Genomic DNA, 20,945 nt, shown 5'->3' with positions numbered 1-20,945 from the left:
CTTAAGTAACGAAATGTTTCTGACGTCAGTATAAAAACATATTAGTGAAATTTCGGTCGCTTGCCTAGTTACAAGAAATGCTTCTGTTTATTTTTGCGTAAATTGCTAAACAGTTGGCTGCCATGCGGTAACCGAGGAAAACACAAGACTCACGTCGAAAAAGACTAGCGAATAATGGTGCAATTGAGAGCGATGTTACGTCAGAGCGACACGTACACCAAAGAAGGTGACGTGCTTGTGTTCAAATGAGAATATATAGGAACACGAAAAACAATTAGAATAACAATCTCTTGACAGAACTGAAAGAGAACATCAATTGTACAAAAAAACGACCCCAAAAATAGTCGAATCAAACCACTTCGACGAGAGAGTCGTGTGAAGTTTACAAAGAAGAAATGGACGCTTTCTTGTTGAAGAGCAAGAACCACCGAAAGTTGCCTCCAATCCTCCGTTCAAGAAGGGCTATAAAATCCTTCGTCTTTCAGTAATTCAAATCGCATTCAACGCATTTGCCACCAGTTAATGAACGACAAACCCGGCAGTCACGGTCACCAAGTTAGTTCTGTTGCTCTTCCCCAGAAGATGAAAAAACTGATGTCACTCCACAGAGCTACACAGCGTCAAGTCTCACATGTACAAACCCGCAAGGCCAACAACGAAAACCTCAGCAAGCCAAAAGGGTAACAACGAAAAGTCCGTAGCGCGTCCAAACCATGTTGAAGAGAAAACCGAGAGAAGTGGAGGACGGATTGCGGAAGATGGCAGTTGATTCACAGGCAGTGTAGCACCCCATGCGTTGGCAGATCCTGGAACAAGACGAAGAAAAACCACAGTGAAGAGTGGAACAAGTGGCAGACACCTCAAACAACTAACAGTGTCAAAACAAAATGAACCACGCGACAAAAACCGAGAAGAAAAGCATCAAGCTACCAATCAGCAGAGAAGGCGAGAGATGATCAAATGAAACCCAGAAGCAGACGAGTTGGAGCTATGAATCAAGTAATGCCAGAGCGCCGTCTTGCTTTCCAGCAAGAACCAGTGAGCTGCCAAGTGTACTATAGAGATAGACTGTGTATCCAGAAGACCCAGCTCAACAACACCTAACGTTCATCCGTGTTCTAGGAAACGATTCTAATGAGACATTACTAAAAAATAGCTAGTTCAGTTGGGTATCGTAATCGGAAAATGTAAAAAAATAATAAATTTTATATATAAAAATTAACTAAAAATTAGGCTTACGAGCCTTATTAGGCCGTAGCAAAGTTGTGCGTGTTTTGGTAAATTAAAATAAAAGAAAGAAAAAAAAAACATGAAGAAGCCAAATCTTAAAAGGAAAAAAAGAGAGTTTAAATTTTTTTATGTAACTCCTCTGAGTAGAAAATTATTCTTAAAAAAAGTATTTAAATTTATCAAAAATGAATGTGAGCTATTTCATCCTGCGTTAATTATATTATTATCCGAGCAGGAACGAAATTGTACGGAAGTGGAAGTGACTGTAGATGTAATTGTGTAATTGTGTTGTAAATGATGTAAGTAGCGATGATAAGTATTGTAATTGGAGTAAGGTAGCTGTATTGTAGTACAAGTAGCTGGGTAAGTATAATAAGAAGTGTGTTGTAATAAATTGCATTCCGTTTTAGTATTGTAAGTAGGGTTGGCAAATTCATTAAAAAAGTGTTCTGGTAATTGAAAATTTCATTTGTAGTTAGAGAGTGGAAAAATGTTAATTTTTTGGGTGCCTCCTAGTTTTGAAAACTTGATTTGGTATCAGCAATATTTTATTGTAGAAATAAGAATTAAGTAATGATCAGAAAAAACTCGCGGTCTTCAAAATAAATTTGATACACTTTACTGTGGCACATTCACGGCAAGTTCAACACTTCCATTGTGGTCAGTGACAAGTCAGGGTAGTTTTTTCCTTCATGATGAGTGATACCCTACCATAGTCTGCAGTTATTATCATCGTTTATCGCTATTTTTGTGTAAATGGATGTAATATATTGATGTTTTTTGTTCATGACGGCATAGCATTTCTGCAAGGCCATAGTAATGTGAGAGTCTGAATGGGGTTTAGTGTTTAGTGTTATTTGCCATAATTTTTAGTGTTTGCTGTTGATTGCTTTCCTTATTAAATTAACGCGAATTGGAGGCAAACCTGCACCTTTTTTTTTCTTTGCGAAATTTTAAGAATATTTTAAGAATAAACCGAGGCTGAGATTGGAAAGGAATATAATTTTGTGTGTTGAAAATATGAAATACAATAAAATTATATGTTTTATCTAGATCGATAAAATTCTCCTTTCTCTAAACGGCAAAACTAGCCAATAAAACGATAAAAACCTGCATGAGCCAAATGTCCGATGTGCTCATTAATCGGAAAGAAAGCAAAGCCGTGAGAGCTTGTCGTTAAGATGGATTGCTTATCTGTGTGTAGATGGTCTGAATACGGTATAGTATGTAATGTTAAGTTAAAAAATTCTTAAATTATAGTTTGAACATATGTATGCAACCAAACTTTATCTAGATTTAGTTTTATTTACAAAAGATCTGACGAGATTTTCCTCTTCACGCCCCATCTTTTGATCTCCGACCTATCAGAAGCCAAAATCATTCCATTTTCAATCACGGCTAGGGTTCCTCAAGCCGTAATTTGGGTCTTCACTGAACGCTTCTCCCCGACCCAACCCAACTGTCCTCCCCGACCCTAATAACAGCCGCATAGGGGACTGTACAATGCGTGGAAGTCTGACAAATAATGGCAATCTTCTTACTTTTTCCCAAAATGTTTGCAATTGTGAAATAAAATCCGTGTCAGCTTGCCAAACTTCCTGCTCTAGGTGTGTGATATCAGTGATTTCTTTGTAAAAATTTTGTATACAAAAATATAAACGAATCCCGAATGGCGTTCAGAAGCTTCACCAAGTAAATTGGCCGAAGCTCGCAGTTGGCGTAAACATTTTATCGCGAATATAATATGTCGGTGTGTACGTTCCTAAACCATAACAAGGCAAGAAGGTTGACCCAGGTTTCACCCGGGAAAATGCATCTAAAGTTGATACTTTTGTTTCTTCAGATTACCGCCTTGCAAACTCTTCAAAGTGTTGTTGCTATGGCAGCTAAATGCTTCATTCTTTGTGACCTCGTTTCCATGAAGTGTACCGAAGAAGATCTGGCCACCAGGTTGAGTGAACGCTCGCGAACCTTTGTGACCGAACTGTATCTGGCCTGTGGCCGGCTCCATGAAAGCGAGGTTACACTAAAGCGGTTTTTGGAGACGTGTAGTCCCACGTGGCTTCGAATGCATGTTACTGACATGCTCCTGGCTAACTACGTTGATCGATTGGTGCCTCTGGAGAGACGTCATGTAAACTCTAAGGCTTTATCACTTGAGAAAATAGTAAGATTTAGTAAAATCTTTATTATCTACTTGAAGTGTTACCTCTTAAGTCACAATTAATGAGGAATATTGAAACAAATTGCGAACGGCTAACTTGAAAAATGTTGGCAAAACAATTAAATATGGGCGTCATCCATAAACAATTTGAATATAGATTACATGTAGAAGTGCGTACAGATAAAGAAGCACAGATTTTTCAATCAGTCAGTCAGTTATTCAACAGTAGCTTCTGTTACACTTTCCATCAACGTACAAGGGGAGGTCAAGGGGAGCAGTTGCAGTGTAGATACTGTAGTACCTTTATCCTTTTTCACTCATAAGACTGAATTCGTGTATCGGGAGGCCACATTGATCCTGTGCGAGAGGAAGGAACCAGAATCTTACTTTGCAACAGTAATGATAAAAACATAGTTTTGCTGTTTGTGTGTGTATTGTGTATGGTGTTGTTTCTTTGCCATTTGTTTGTCGTTGTGTTTGTTTTTTACGCCCAAACATTGAAGCATGTTCTGCAGCAAAACCTTAATCAATGAACGCGCTTTACCCGTATAAAAGGTTACACATTGTTTTTATTTCTAAGGTTTCCAGCTATTTCTTTTTGTTGCCTGCGGCCACCACAACAAGTATCACTGAAGACACTGTTGTTAAAGCGGCTGCTGTAAAAAACACGCGGCGTAAAGGGACACCACTGCAGATCATTGGGTAAGTACACAGTGATGGACTGATCCTCTGAATGACTACTGACTGGCTAGCTCCATCGACGAACGCAAAAAAGAACGAACCAACCAACGAAGCAAAGAACGACCGACCGACCGAACCAACCAACCAACCGACCGACCGACCGACGAAGCAAAGAACCAAAGACCGACCGACCGAACGTACGAACGAACGAACGAGGACATACGAACCATCCAAACCATCCAATCAACGAAAGGTCGACGGACGGGCGGGTGGGTGGTTGGATGGATCAGTGAGTGAATAAATAAAAAGACGACCGTTTATTAATAACCAGATCGAGCGAACAATTAAAGGATTGATCAGTTACCTGGTGACGGTAAATGTTTTTTCTTTTATGAAATTAAATAGTTGGTTTCCAGGGGTTTAAGCAAAAGGCGAAGCCAAAGTAACGAGAAGTTACTGACGTCAATAACAAAACATAACTGACGTTTTGATTGATTGCTTAGTAACGGTAAATATTTTTCGTATATTTTCTTGCGTAAGTTATTAAATATTTGGTTGCTATGTGGTAAAAGTAAAAGGCGCCGCCTTAAGTAACGAAATGTTTCTGACGTCAGTATAAAAACATATTAGTGAAATTTCGGTCGCTTGCCTAGTTACAAGAAATGCTTCTGTTTATTTTTGCGTAAATTGCTAAACAGTTGGCTGCCATGCGGTAACCGAGGAAAACACAAGACTCACGTCGAAAAAGACTAGCGAATAATGGTGCAATTGAGAGCGATGTTACGTCAGAAGCGACACGTACACCAAAGAAGGTGACGTGCTTGTGTTCAAATGAGAATATATAGGAACCACGAAAAACACATTAGAACTAACAATCTCTTGACAGAACTGAACAGAGAACATCAATTGTACAACAACAAACGTACCCCAAAAATGAGTCGAAAATCCAAACCACTGTCGACGAGAGAGTCGTGTGAAGTTTACCAAAGAAGAAATGGACGCTTTCTTGTTGAAGAGCAAGAACCACCGAAAGTTGCCTCCAATCCTCCGTTCAAGAAGGGCTATAAAAATCCTTCGTCTTTCAGTAATTCCAAATCGCATTCAACGCATTTGCCACCAGTTAATGAACGACAAACCCGGCAGTCACGGTCACCAAGCAAGTTAGTTCGTGTTGCTCTTCCCCAGAAGATGAAACAAACTGATGTCCACTGCCACAGAGCTACACAGCGTCAAGTCTCACAATGTACAAACCCGCAAGGCCAACAACGAAAACCTCAGCAAGCCAAAAGGGTAACAACGAAACAGTCCGTAGCGCGTCCAAACCATGTTGAAGAGAAAACCGAGAGAAGTGGAGGACGGATTGCGTTGAAAGATGGCAGTATGATTCACAGGCAGTGCTTAGCACCCCATGCGTTGGCAGATCCTGGAACAAGACGAAGAAAAACCACAGTGAAGAGTGGAACAAGTGGCAGACACCTCAAACAACTAACAGTGTCAAAACAAAATGAACCACGCGACAACAAACCGAGCACAGAAAAGCATCAAAACGCTACCAATCAGCAGCAGAAGGCGAGAGATGATCAAATGAAACCCAGAAGCAGACGAGTTGGAGCTATGAATCAAGTAATGCCAGAGCGCCGTCTTGCTTTCCAGCAAGACACCAGTGAGCTGCCACAGTGTACTGATAGAAGAATAGGACTGTGTATCCAGACAGACCCAGCTCAACAACACCTAACGTTCATCCGTGTTCTGAGGAAACGATTCTAATGAGACATTACTAAAAAACATAGCTAGTTCAGTTGGGTATCGTAATCGGAAAATGTACAAAAATATACATAAATTTTATATATAAAAATTAACTAAACAATTAGGCTTACGAGCCTTATTAGGCCGTAGCAAAGTTGTGCGTGTTTTGGTAAATTCAAAACATCAAAAGAAAGAAATAAAAAAATCATGAAGACAGCCACAATCTTAAAAGGAAAAATATACAGAGAGTTTACAAAGTTTTTTTATGTAACTCCTCTGAGTAGCCAAATAATTATTCTTTAAAACAAAGTATTTAAATTTAGTCATATAAAATGTAATGTGAGCTATTTCATCCTGCGTTAATTATATTATTATCCGCAGCACGGAACGAAATTGTACGGAAGTGGAAGTGACTGTAGATGTAATTGTGTAATTGTGTTGTAAATGATGTAAGTAGCGATGATAAGTATTGTAATTGGAGTAAGGTAGCTGTATTGTAGTACAAGTAGCTGGGTAAGTATAATAAGAAGTGTGTTGTAATAAATTGCATTCCGTTTTAGTATTGTAAGTAGGGTTGGCAAATTCATTAAAAAAGTGTTCTGGTAAATTGAAATATTTCATTTGTAAGTTAGAGAGTGGAAAAATGTTAATTTTTTGGGTGCCTCCTAGTTTTGAAAACTTGATTTGGTATCAGCAATATTTTATTGTAGAAATAAGAATTAAGTAATGATCAGAAGAAAACTCGCGGTCTTCAAAATAAATTTGATACACTTTACTGTGGCACATTCACGGCAAGTTCAACACTTGCCATTGTGGTCAGTGACAAGTCAGGGTAGTTTTTTCCTTCATGATGAGTGATACCCTACCATAGTCTGCAGTTATTATCATCGTTTATCGCTATTTTTGTGTAAATGGATGTAATATATTGATGTTTTTTGTTCATGACGGCATAGCATTTCTGCAAGGCCATAGTAATGTGAGAGTCTGAATGGGGTTTAGTGTTTAGTGTTATTTGCCATAATTTTTAGTGTTTGCTGTTGATTGCTTTCCTTATTAAATTAACGCGAATTGGAGGCAAACCTGCACCTTTTTTTTTCTTTGCGAAATTTTAAGAATATTTTAAGAATAAACCCGAGGCTGAGATTGGAAAGGAATATAATTTTGTGTGTTGAAAATATGTAAATACAATAAAATTATATGTTTTATCTAGATCGTATAAAATTCGTCCTTTCTCTAAACGGCAAAACTAGCCAATAAAACGATAAAAACCTGCATGAGCCAAATGTCCGATAGTAGTGAGGAAAGGACCGAATTAGCCGTTCCCATGGGCAGGAATTGGGCAGGAATAATTAAGTAGGTGACGTCATAGTGCGTAAGTGACGTCATCAAAAATGGGGCGTAAATGACGTCATAAAATGGGGTGCAATCTAAAAATAGAAAAATTACATCATCGGTTGTAATCTAAAAATAGAAAAATTACATCATCGGGTGTAATCTAAAAATTGAAAAATTACGTCATTAGGGTGTAATCTAAAAATAAAAATTACATCATATCGGAGGGTAACCCCGCCTTGACCAATAGCCATAAAAGAAGCTGCTTGTAGTTCAGTCTATTCTCAGAGTTTACACCGTTCAGATCACAATGTACAGCAGTTATAATCAATTCTTTCAAGAGGGTTATGGAAATATCATATTACCCGATGACAGTGGAGATGAAAGCGATGATGAGAGCTCACAGGAAAGTGAACAGTCATTTAGTCAAGATTCTCAATCGAGCGAAGAAATAGACTCTTCCCAAGAACAAATGGAGCATATAGATCCCTGGTCGCGCATTCAAGATGAAGTCACTAGTCGTCACGAAGCCAAGCTCGAAACTCTGATAAACGAGTATGAACAACATGGAGATGTGTCTGAAGTGGCCCGTGTTAAGGCTGAAAATGCTCTGCTACCAGTATACAGGAAGGAGCTGAGAAAAGTTCTTTTGGAGTATTTACAGTGGATGCATGCAATGAAGAAAGATTCGACCTTCCGTAAAGTGATAGAGACCAAAAATGAATTGAAAGATACAGAGGGATATGATTGGTTAGAATCGACAGAACTCGCTATCGATAAGCGAAAATTCTTACTCAATCGGTTGTTTGTCAAACAAACTGTTCCCGAACACTAAGTGAACTGTGCCTGTTAATCTTTTCTGGTGACACCTCTGTCAATGTTTTTAATAATCAATAAACGTATTTTAAAAGAGAAAAAACCTGTTTGTTCCTTCTTGTGTCTCGCGGTGCGCAACTTGTCTATATAAACGCCTATAGATGCTAATTTCTTAAGCAAACTCCACCAAGTTTATACCGTAATTCGCTTAAATGCTCATACGCGTTCTCTACCGTTTGAATTAAGATAAAACCAAACATGTGAAACATAGGTTTACAAGTCAAAAAAGTTGTACATTGATCAAATTTTTTTCACAAAATCGGTTCACTGAGCTGGTCTTACAATTTATTTTACTCGTAACTGCTCAATAACTCCATATTGCCAATGTAGTATTGCCGTATTGGCCGCTACGAATTTTTTGCTGTTTGTAATAATTGCTATTTGATTTTCTTGGTTGCTCTTTGTCACTCAACTGGTTAAATGATTTATTGATCTTATGAACTTAACGTAATAAGAAATTTTGAAATGGAAAACTTTTAGAAAGTTTTGACAGTAAGAAAGTTTACTTTAAAGAAATGTAAATGAACTGTTGACAGGTTTGAGTGTGAATTTTTCGCTCCGATAATAACCCTTGGGAAAAGCATGTTAGTAATGCCTTTGTGTTAAGCGAAACCCCTAATTCTGGAAAAGTTTAATGAATTTTTATGAAGTAAATAATAAGAGTTTTTTAAAGGAAATAAACTGAAGAAAATCACTTAATTTCCTCTTTTAATACACTGTTATTTATACAATAGCCGTTGACATTACATTCTTTTAAACAAAGATTGCAAAAACAGACTTAAACCTATATGTCCGTGTCATCCAACAGCAAATGTTTATGCAAAAACATTACAGAGAAAGCCACCGTGGATGTTGAAGTGTTGTTATTTTAGACCGTTTGCTAGTCTTGTCTGTTTTTCGAATGCTTTTACTTCTGTTTTTCAATAAATCCTTTGATTTTCTTGGTGTGGATAACTGGTAGTTAATGTCAATGCCTTGTTGTTGAATAGACGGAGGTATGGTACACGCTTTAAGTTTTTGGCTGTTCTCAGTGTTTTGATAGATGATTACTTTAACTTTAGGTTGTAGTTTTGCTTCTTGTAGCCACTTTCTTCTTTGATTGTGATCCAGCTGATGAACATTAGTAAGATGGTTAGATAATTTCACGAGATATTTTGCTCCACATCCCGGAACCGGACAGTCTCGGCAAACTCTTCTAACCATGTTAACGGCATGAAATATTGACGCAAATGAGAGAGTTTTGTTAATATCCTTGTGTTATATAGACGCTACTGAAGGTCAAAAAGGACAAAATGAGGTCAAAAAGGACAAAATAAGGACAACAAGGACAAAACAAGGACTAAAAGGACAAAAGGAGACACGAGGGACATTTAAGCTATATGTTTCGCTGCAAACGCGCGTGGAGAACGCGCGTGGAGAGAGCGCGTGCATGACATTCAATAAAAGTTTTTTTCTTATCTACGTAACTGATCACTGATAAAAAACCAAAATAATTAATAATTTAATGATAAAGGAAATCTCAAATTCCCGTTTAATGTATATTCCCAGGAAAGATAGCAATATGTCTACTGTTCTTGTTTTTCTTTCGCTCATATTAGCGTATTCCAACGCCTGCTTAGAGGGAAAATGTCGGTGCTATGAAGCGTTGGAGCTTATCGACTGTTCTCACATTGGTCTGTATTCGATGCCACATGCAAAGTCTATCATGGTAAACTACACTTCAATTTTACTGCGTGGTAACAATCTTCGAAACCTCAATCTAACCGCTATTTTGGAAGTGTTCCCGCGACTTGTACTTCTTGATTTGAGAGAAAACAATAAGCTATTATGCGATGATTTACAACAATTCCACAACTTTAAGCCGATTATTATAATAACAAAGGCGCTCTAGGCAATTACTACAGCATGTGGAGATGGAATTGACAATGTTAAGCACTGATCATGATGAGGAGATCATTTTCTCTCGCACAACGGAGATGTGGATCACTCTTGGAGCTTATGCAATCACACACAAATGTAATTAACGAAATCGTATTTCAATAAACAATGAAACGGAAACAACAGTCTCTGTCATGTTTGTGTTCCAGAAACAAAACCGAACAAAACCTTTATCTGTGAACTACATATTCACATCTCTCGCACAACGGAGATGTGAATATGTAGTTCACAGATAAAGGTTTTGTTCGGTTTTGTTTCTGGAACACAAACATGACAGAGACTGTTGTTTCCGTTTCATTGTTTATTGAAATACGATTTCGTTAATTACATTTGTGTGTGATTGCATAAGCTCCAAGAGTGATCCACATCTCCGTTGTGCGAGAGAAAATGATCTCCTCATCATGATCAGTGCTTAACATTGTCAATTCCATCTCCACATGCTGTAGTAATTGCCTAGAGCGCCTTTGTTATTATAATAATCGGCTTAAAGTTGTGGAATTGTTGTAAATCATCGCATAATAGCTTATTGTTTTCTCTCAAATCAAGAAGTACAAGTCGCGGGAACACTTCCAAAATAGCGGTTAGATTGAGGTTTCGAAGATTGTTACCACGCAGTAAAATTGAAGTGTAGTTTACCATGATAGACTTTGCATGTGGCATCGAATACAGACCAATGTGAGAACAGTCGATAAGCTCCAACGCTTCATAGCACCGACATTTTCCCTCTAAGCAGGCGTTGGAATACGCTAATATGAGCGAAAGAAAAACAAGAACAGTAGACATATTGCTATCTTTCCTGGGAATATACATTAAACGGGAATTTGAGATTTCCTTTATCATTAAATTATTAATTATTTTGGTTTTTTATCAGTGATCAGTTACGTAGATAAGAAAAAAAACTTTTATTGAATGTCATGCACGCGTCTCTCCACGCGCGTTCTCCACGCGCGTTTGCAGCGAAACATATAGCTTAAATGTCCCTCGTGTCTCCTTTTGTCCTTTTAGTCCTTGTTTTGTCCTTGTTGTCCTTATTTTGTCCTTTTTGACCTCATTTTGTCCTTTTTGACCTTCAGTAGCGTCTATATAACACAAGGATATTAACAAAACTCTCTCATTTGCGTCAATATTTCATGCCGTTAACATGGTTAGAAGAGTTTGCCGAGACTGTCCGGTTCCGGGATGTGGAGCAAAATATCTCGTGAAATTATCTAACCATCTTACTAATGTTCATCAGCTGGATCACAATCAAAGAAGAAAGTGGCTACAAGAAGCAAAACTACAACCTAAAGTTAAAGTAATCATCTATCAAAACACTGAGAACAGCCAAAAACTTAAAGCGTGTACCATACCTCCGTCTATTCAACAACAAGGCATTGACATTAACTACCAGTTATCCACACCAAGAAAATCAAAGGATTTATTGAAAAACAGAAGTAAAAGCATTCGAAAAACAGACAAGACTAGCAAACGGTCTAAAATAACAACACTTCAACATCCACGGTGGCTTTCTCTGTAATGTTTTTGCATAAACATTTGCTGTTGGATGACACGGACATATAGGTTTAAGTCTGTTTTTGCAATCTTTGTTTAAAAGAATGTAATGTCAACGGCTATTGTATAAATAACAGTGTATTAAAAGAGGAAATTAAGTGATTTTCTTCAGTTTATTTCCTTTAAAAAACTCTTATTATTTACTTCATAAAAATTCATTAAACTTTTCCAGAATTAGGGGTTTCGCTTAACACAAAGGCATTACTAACATGCTTTTCCCAAGGGTTATTATCGGAGCGAAAAATTCACACTCAAACCTGTCAACAGTTCATTTACATTTCTTTAAAGTAAACTTTCTTACTGTCAAAACTTTCTAAAAGTTTTCCATTTCAAAATTTCTTATTACGTTAAGTTCATAAGATCAATAAATCATTTAACCAGTTGAGTGACAAAGAGCAACCAAGAAAATCAAATAGCAATTATTACAAACAGCAAAAAATTCGTAGCGGCCAATACGGCAATACTACATTGGCAATATGGAGTTATTGAGCAGTTACGAGTAAAATAAATTGTAAGACCAGCTCAGTGAACCGATTTTGTGAAAAAAATTTGATCAATGTACAACTTTTTTGACTTGTAAACCTATGTTTCACATGTTTGGTTTTATCTTAATTCAAACGGTAGAGAACGCGTATGAGCATTTAAGCGAATTACGGTATAAACTTGGTGGAGTTTGCTTAAGAAATTAGCATCTATAGGCGTTTATATAGACAAGTTGCGCACCGCGAGACACAAGAAGGAACAAACAGGTTTTTTCTCTTTTAAAATACGTTTATTGATTATTAAAAACATTGACAGAGGTGTCACCAGAAAAGATTAACAGGCACAGTTCACTTAGTGTTCGGGAACAGTTTGTTTGACAAACAACCGATTGAGTAAGAATTTTCGCTTATCGATAGCGAGTTCTGTCGATTCTAACCAATCATATCCCTCTGTATCTTTCAATTCATTTTTGGTCTCTATCACTTTACGGAAGGTCGAATCTTTCTTCATTGCATGCATCCACTGTAAATACTCCAAAAGAACTTTTCTCAGCTCCTTCCTGTATACTGGTAGCAGAGCATTTTCAGCCTTAACACGGGCCACTTCAGACACATCTCCATGTTGTTCATACTCGTTTATCAGAGTTTCGAGCTTGGCTTCGTGACGACTAGTGACTTCATCTTGAATGCGCGACCAGGGATCTATATGCTCCATTTGTTCTTGGGAAGAGTCTATTTCTTCGCTCGATTGAGAATCTTGACTAAATGACTGTTCACTTTCCTGTGAGCTCTCATCATCGCTTTCATCTCCACTGTCATCGGGTAATATGATATTTCCATAACCCTCTTGAAAGAATTGATTATAACTGCTGTACATTGTGATCTGAACGGTGTAAACTCTGAGAATAGACTGAACTACAAGCAGCTTCTTTTATGGCTATTGGTCAAGGCGGGGTTACCCTCCGATATGATGTAATTTTTATTTTTAGATTACACCCTAATGACGTAATTTTTCAATTTTTAGATTACACCCGATGATGTAATTTTTCTATTTTTAGATTACAACCGATGATGTAATTTTTCTATTTTTAGATTGCACCCCATTTTATGACGTCATTTACGCCCCATTTTTGATGACGTCACTTACGCACTATGACGTCACCTACTTAATTATTCCTGCCCAATTCCTGCCCATGGGAACGGCTAATTCGGTCCTTTCCTCACTACTTCCGATGCTAGTTCGATGAACGGTATATGTAATACATATGTATGGTATATAGCACAAACAGAAATGACACAGGCTATAATCTAAGAATATTCATAACAATACTTTCAACCTAACATCGACAGAAAAATAAGAATATTCAGCCTGGGCCAGAAAAAAACATTATTCCTATAGAAAAAAAGAGTGTACTTCTAAATAAAGGAAATTAACGCGAAAGAGGAGGTAAATTTTAAAAATGAAGTAATTAACTCGATTAACACAAGGAAGCGCAGTTTCTGGCGACAATAAGAACAAATTATATTTCAACATTGAACTTTTTTGCCGAAAACATAGGAAGAGGATGTGTTAGATGTCCAACTGTCCTTCTGAAAGCAGGCATGAACTGGAAATATCGTAAAGATCGAAATACAAGTAAATACAGTTTGCAGAAAAGAGAAAGTCGACTATGCCTGGACAGGATGGAAATTAATGTCGCGGAAATCAACGCTTCACCTAATTAATGTCAAGGAAATTAACGCTGACAAAAATTAACGCGACTTAAATTAACGACAATTTTTAAAATTCTCGTTAATTTCATGGAACGTTATTTTCCTATAATGAGGTAGTTACAGTAAATATTTTTGTAAAAGCTAAAATCGTTAAAGTAAAAAAGTCTTACTTGACTGACGTTAGGAACAAAATATTACTGAAATTTCGACTGATTGCTTAGTTACAGTGAATGTTTTTGTTTATTTTCTTTCGTAAGTAATTAAATAATTGGTTGCTATGTGGGAAAAGAAAAAAGCGCGGCCTTAAGTGACGAAATGTTACTGACAAACGTCAATAACAAAATATTAATGAAATTTTGACTGATTGCTTAGTTACAGTAATTTTTTTTGTTTATTTTCTTGCGTAAGTAATTAAATAAATGGTTGCTATGTGGGAAAAGCAACAAGTGCGGCAGACGTCAGTAACAAAATATTACTGAAATGTCGACTGACTGCTTAGATACAGTTTAATGTTTTTTTTTGTTTAATTTCTTGCGTAAGTAATTAAATAGTTAGTTGCAAGGCGGGAAAAGCAAAAGGCGTAGCCTAAAGGGCGCCTATGAACCCGTTTTGAATTGACTGTTTCTCTACAAAAGTGGTCATGTCCGGGTCCGTACCCAATTTTCTCTGTCATGTAAACGCGCCTTTTAAAGTAACGTAACTGATGTAACTGACGTTAGTTATAAAATAGTACAGAAATTTCAATTGATTGCCTAGTTACAGTAAAAAAAATTTGTTTATTTCCTTGCGTAAGTAATTAAATAGTTGGTTGCTATGTGGTTACAGGGAAAAGCGAAACCTACACTAACGATATGTTACTGACGTTAGTTAAAAATATTACAGAAATTTCAATTGATTGCTAAGTAACGGTAAATGTTTTCCGTTTATTTTGTTGCGTAAGTAATTAAATAGTTGGTTGCTATGCGGAAAAGCAAAAGGCGCTGCCTAAAGTAACGAAATGTTACTGACGTCAGTAACAAAATGTTTCTGAAATTTCAATCGATTGCTTAGTTACAGTAAATATTTTTCGTTTATTTTCTTGCGTGAGTAAGACGCTGGTAATAAAAATTCATTACATCAATGTTATTCAGTTAGTCAGAAACGAAACTTCTGACTAAAGAAGATGACGCGTTTGTGTTCTAAGATTGTAAGAAGCATCCAAAACACATTACAACTATTACTCTCTTGACATAACTGACCAGAGAACATCAATTGTACCAAAAAAATGAGTCGAAAATCCAAACCACTCTCTATGATGGAGTTATGTGAATGTTTTCAAACCTCCGCTCAAGAAGGGCCATAAAAATCCTTCGTCCTTCAATAATTCCAAGACGCATTCATCTCATTTGCCACCAGTTGATGAGCGACAAACCCGGCAGTCACGGCCACGACGCAAGTTGGTTCGTGTCGCTCTTCCCCAGCAAATGGAACAAACTGATGTACATTGCCACAGGGACCTACAGCATCAAGTCTCACAATGTACAAACCCGCAAGGCCAAAAGCTGAAACCTCGGCAAGCCAAAAGGGTAACAGCCCAACCGTCTGTAGCGCGTCAAAATGATGCTGAAGAAAAAACTGAGAGGGGAAGAAAACGCACTGCGCTAAAAGTATGTCGAGGTTTTACGATATTCAATTCGATACCAATAAAATTGTGTACTTCATTTCAGTTGAGGAACAAAAGTACTAATAATAGTAGGTGGGTGAGTGTGGGTGTACTTGATATTGTAACTTGTGAGAAAAAGTCATTAGTTAACGCACAAGAATGGCCGTAACCGTTATCGTTTCAGCAGTTTTGGGTTCTCCGAATTTCAAGAAAATTGCACGAAAATTGCTCGAAATTCCTTAAGAGGTGTATGAACTCCTTGAAGGCCCCTCTATCAGCCAAAATATGGGTTTACCTCGGTGTAAAAACCTGTGAATTGTTTTTGTTTTAGAGCTATAGTTTTCCTGCTCTTTATTGTTTCGAGGTTCTTGTTGTCTTGGTCGACCTTGGTTTGACGTCATTGGTTAGTTTTACAGGTTTTACACCGAGGAAGAGCCGAAAATATGTTCTGAGAAAACAACGCAAGGAGTTTTCACGCTCCTAACAAAAGTAAACACGCACGAAATTCTCTTTGGCAGTTAATTTTTTAATACTAATATGTGTTGTCCAGTTACTATTTCAGGTTTATCAGTTTTCTATCGCTTATCAATTTTGTTTGCAACTTTTGTTTTTCAGGGATGCTAACCAATTAAGAAAACAGATCCATCGCCGAAATATGAAAGGTATACCAATGAATGCTTAAATATTTGTTTCTTTCCGAGTCAGGATGATGGAACCCGATTCCCATGTAACAGCAGCTTACTTCAATAGCCACAAACCAAACACGAACAATCCACTAAGAATTGCAGTATAATTGTCATTTTAACACTACTGAGAAATCTTCTAAGCATTGAAACGGATAAGGTTTCTAGAGCCTTTACGGGTTTTTTTTTTTTCAATCTAAAGTCATATTGTAAATCTCCTATAAGGATTCATATAAAGAAATACGTTTTTGATGTGTTAGTACTTTTAAGAAGTAGATATGGGTGAATAACTTAAAAAGCAAAACGATACCTGGCGTTATTGTTTATGAAATGTAATGATCTTACCTTTTTTTTTAAGTTGTCTTGTAAACCTTGTTATTCCCTCTCAGGCGAAACTGATCTTCAGTTAAGTTGCATCAGGAATGACACAGTTAAAGTGAAACAGCTGCTCGCGTTAGGTGCAGACGCCAACATGAAGGACTATGCTGGATGGACTGCACTGCACGAGGCCTGTAACCATGGATACGTGGGTTGTGTACAGGAGCTGCTGAAGGCAAGGCAACTTGTCTATGAAATTAAACCTGGAGATGGTATGTACTACTAACTTAAACTCCTTCACCTCCAAGGGAGCCCATATTTTTCACAGTGTCGAAAAACAAACAGTACCACATGTAGCCTGTTTTTTTAAAGAAGAGTAGTGCTTAATTACAGAGCGATAAGCTGAGAAAGCAACTTCGATCCTTTGGTACGGTTAGTTGGGACACTACACTCCACGACAATAAATGCTTCCATGTTCGTACTTTTCCCTTAACCCTCATTAACCCCATAGTCATATCAGCATTGATGGAGGAATAGAAAAGAGTCTCGACATAGATCTGTAAAGCTTCCACTCAAAACTGATATCAAATGGTTTATGAAATTTAACATGCCAAACGAACATCTAATTCACGTTTTTTTTTTATCGTTTTGTTGCCAGATACGACTGAGGTGTTGAACTTACTGTCTGCTCCTCTGTGTGGAACAACACCTTTACATGATGCAGTGGGTAATAATCATCAACAAGTGGTCGAGCTGCTGGTCAGAGCAGGAGGTCAGTCGCTTACATTCTTTTGCGGTGTGAGGAAATACACACACTACTTTTCTTCGTGCTACTTGTTTTAAAAGTATTGCAACGTTTTTATACACTGTTCTGTCTGTTTTTTATCTCTGACAGGTTTACCCCTACTTGAAGCAAAAAACGACCGGGGAGAAAGACCGATCGATTTAGCAGCAAAAAATGAAATGAACGAGTTTCTACGAACCATGGAACTACAGTTGAGTGACAAGGAGAACGAAGTTACAACTCTCCGCCCGTCCGAGGAATCATATCAGGCTGTGTTAGGAAGGAAAGGTCGACACTCCACCAATTATATCCCTGCTGAAAAATGCGAACAGTATCTGTTGATATTGTCACATTTGGTGCAGGCGTATTACCGTTCCACAAGAGCGCGAGCTGGCTTTGCTTCTGATGACTGTTTGTGGATGAACTTTGATGAACATTGTAATAATCTTGAAGCTCACGTGACTAGGATTGTTGCAGACAGTCGTCTCTCATCTCTTGCTTGCATCCGAATCCAAGCCATGAGAATGCTGGCGAGTTCTTAAAACATGGTTACTATAAAGGAAACTTAACTATATCCAGCAGCAGACGAAGAAAGCAAAGAGATAAGAAATCAGGAGGGTTGCAAGTCGAGTCAGAAATCTCTAGTCAATATTTCGCCGCCATAATGGTTTTCAATATTGTTATGCAAATAAACACGTCATTTCTGAAGAGGCAAATTACTTCAAAAAGTGCGAGATTTTAGTTTCTTTGCCAGTAAACTGATGGGTTTTTTTTCCACGAGCATTTTTAGCTTACAGTAAGGGAAACACCTAAATATTAGTTGTTTTTGCCTTTTGTGAAAGATAACACTTTAGAATAATTATAGAAATACTCCAAACTAATAAAAATATTAAATATAACTTTCTACTGTCTGACATTCAGATGATTTCCGCACAGAGGTCTAATTGCTCAATGCGTGTGCAATATAATTACTAGAAAACAGTCTTGAAAACATAATGTTCGAAGCGAGAGTGGTTCTCATCTGGACCTATATTGGAAGCGGAAAATTTCAAATGAAACTGATTTTTGAAATAAACAATGTTTGACAATATTTGTGGCTGAGTCGTCCCCAGTTCTCCAGTTCAGCGATTGTACCACGCGTTCACTTTATTTTCATCTGTCTCGTCTTCATTTCGTCTCATCTGTCTTTTTAGTACAACATTTTGCATGTAACACAATTAAAACCAAAAGACCAAAACATAAATTAACAAAAAAAAACTTGACTCGAAGTTGACTCGTGACTCGAACCTGACTCGGGCTCGAACTTGACTCGTGCTACGAACAAACTCCGGGTGGGTGGGTGGGTGGGTGGATAGATCAGTGAGTGAGTAAAAAAAAAATACGACCGATTATTAATTAGCAAATCGAGCGATTAAATAAACGATTGATTGCCTGGTGACGGTAGATGTTTTTTTCTTTTCTGTAATTAAATAGTTGGTTTCCAGGGGTTTAAGCGAACGGCGAAACCAAAGTAACGAGAAGTTACTGACGTCAATAACAAAACATTCAGAAGTTTCGACTAATTGCTTAGTTACAGAAAATATTTTTCGTTTATTTTGTTGCGTACGTAATTAAATAGTTGGTTGCTATGTGATCAAAGTAAAGGGCGCAGCCTAAAATTAAAAGTGACGAAATGTTACTGACGTCAGTACCAAAAACATCAGAAAAATTTCGATCGCTTGCCTAGATACAATAAATGCTTCTGTTTATTTTGCGGTAAAGATTTAAGAGGAAAACACAAGACTCACGTCATAAAATATTAGCGAAAATATATAAAAATATATGAACATCGTCACCACGAAATGTTAGAAACATCAGAAAAATGTGATCTGCAAAGAATTACACAGCAAAAAAAACACCGAGAATTCAATAAAATGTGTACGTGGGTGAAAGTTTGAACTACTGTTTACGTTTGAACTGAAAAGGTTCTAAAAACATATATATTTGGAAAATAATGTTGTTGTTGTTGTTGTTGTTTGAGATCTTACGTCACAAGCGAGACGTTCACGAAAGAAAATGACGTGCTTGTGTTCAAACTAAAACATATGAAGAGCACATAAAGACACATACGAACTAACAAACTCTTGACAAAACTGAACAGAGAATATCAAATATATGAAAAATGAGTCGAAAATCCAAACCACTCTCTATGATGGAGTTATGTGAATTTTTTCAAAGGAAAAATGGACCCATCCTTGGCGAAGAAACACCACATGAAGAGCAAGAACCACTGAAGTGTGCCTCCAATTCCCCGTTCAAGATGGACCATAAAAATCCTTTGTCCTTCAACAATTCCAAGACGCATTCAAATCATTTGCCACCAGTTAATGAACGACAAACCCGACAGTCACGGTCACCAAGCAAGCTGGTTCGTGTTGCTCTTCCCCAGAAGATGAAACAGAGCGATGTCCATTGCCACAGAGTTACACAGCGTCAAGTCTCACAATGTACAAACCCGCAAGGCCAACAACGAAAACCTCAGCAAGCCAAGAGGGTAACAACGAAACAGTCTGTAGCGAGTCCAAACCATGTTGAAGAGAAAACCGAGAGAAGTGGAGGACGGATTGCGTTGAAAGATGACAGTATGATCCACAGGCCGTGCTTAGCACCCCCCGCGCTGGCAGATCCTGGAACAAGACGAAGAAAAACCACAGTGAAGAGTGGAACAAGTGGCAGACACCTCAAACAACTAACAGTGCCAAAACAATTTGAACCACGCGACAACAAACCGAGCACAGTAAAGCATCAAAACGCTACCAATCAGCAACAGAAGACGAGAGATGATCAAATGAAACCCAGAATCAGACGAGTTGCAGCTATGAATCAAGTAATGCCAGAGCGCCGTCTTGCTTTCCAGCAAGACACCAGTGAGCTGCCACAGTGTACTGATAGAAGAATAGGACTGTGTATCCAGACAGACCCAGCTCAACAACACCTAACGTTCATCCGTGTTCTGAGGAAACGATTCTAATGAGACATTACTAAAAAAAACATAGCTAGCTCATTTGGTTATAGTCAACCGAAAATGTACAGAAATATACAGAAATGTTAGAATGTTATATGTAAAAATTAACTTAACAATTAGGCCCAAAGGCCTTATTAGGCCATAGCAAGGTTCCTCGTGTTCTGATAAATTGAAATATTTTATTTTCTAATTACAGAGTGGAAAAATTTAAATCTTCGGTTAACACTGCTGAGAAATATGGAAACTTTTTCGGGTGCCTCTTAGCTTTGAAAACTTGATTTGGTATCAGCAGTATTTTATTTTAAAAAATAAAATTAAGTAATGATCAGAAGAATACTTGCGGTCTTTAAAATAAGTTTGATACACTTTACTGTGGCGCATTCACGGCCAGTTCAACACGTGTTGTTGTGGTCAAGGAATTTCTGAATTCAGCCAAGTGCCCAAGGCTAATTCTGTACCTAGTGACAACAACCGAGCGAGGTTACAACAACAAAAGCTTGAATTTATATGGACGTTGCCCATATGTAGCTACTGACACGAAGTCAAAGACAAACATTCCTTTGATGCTCAAACCATGTCGGGGGTTTTCGATAATGCATTCCTATGAAAACAAAAATCTTGACTCAACGTACGAGAACGGCCGTAACCGCGCACATTTTAGGTTTTAAATTCCCGACATTGTTGGTAGGTCGGTGGATAAGTGAGTGACTGAGCGAGTGAGGATTTAGTGTACATTTTCGCGCCAAACGGAGGCTATTTTGTTTATTATCCCTCAATTATTTTTACACATGGCTGCTCATT

The 20,945-nt window shown here is 37.6% G+C and overlaps 3 protein-coding genes across 3 annotated transcripts; 2 read left to right on the top strand and 1 right to left on the bottom strand.

Annotated features, from left to right (window-relative positions):
• Positions 1-2,756: 2,756 nt before the first annotated feature.
• Positions 2,757-18,230, top strand: LOC144647430 (uncharacterized). Its single transcript, XM_078507235.1, has 6 exons — positions 2,757-3,397; positions 3,975-4,096; positions 15,971-16,017; positions 16,428-16,628; positions 17,015-17,128; positions 17,252-18,230. The coding sequence occupies exons 1-6, from the start codon at positions 2,975-2,977 to the stop codon at positions 17,680-17,682; spliced, it is 1,338 nt and encodes a 445-aa protein (XP_078363361.1). The 5' UTR covers positions 2,757-2,974; the 3' UTR covers positions 17,683-18,230.
• Positions 7,119-8,084, top strand: LOC144645778 (uncharacterized). Its single transcript, XM_078505325.1, has 2 exons — positions 7,119-7,309; positions 7,344-8,084. Exon 2 carries the CDS (start codon positions 7,464-7,466, stop codon positions 7,986-7,988), a length of 525 nt encoding a protein of 174 aa, XP_078361451.1. The 5' UTR covers positions 7,119-7,309; positions 7,344-7,463; the 3' UTR covers positions 7,989-8,084.
• LOC144645777 (uncharacterized) lies at positions 12,277-13,222 on the bottom strand. Its single transcript, XM_078505324.1, has 2 exons — positions 13,032-13,222; positions 12,277-12,997 (listed from the first exon to the last, which is right to left on the bottom strand). The coding sequence occupies exon 2, from the start codon at positions 12,875-12,877 to the stop codon at positions 12,353-12,355; it is 525 nt and encodes a 174-aa protein (XP_078361450.1). The 5' UTR covers positions 12,878-12,997; positions 13,032-13,222; the 3' UTR covers positions 12,277-12,352.
• Positions 18,231-20,945: the final 2,715 nt, after the last annotated feature.

This window comes from Oculina patagonica, chromosome 3 (genome assembly GCF_052425735.1).
Source record: "Oculina patagonica isolate OP01 chromosome 3, crgOcupat, whole genome shotgun sequence".
NCBI lineage: Eukaryota > Metazoa > Cnidaria > Anthozoa > Scleractinia > Oculinidae > Oculina > Oculina patagonica.
Note: the sequence above shows the minus strand (reverse complement) of the source record. Positions and strands in the feature narration are given on the sequence as shown.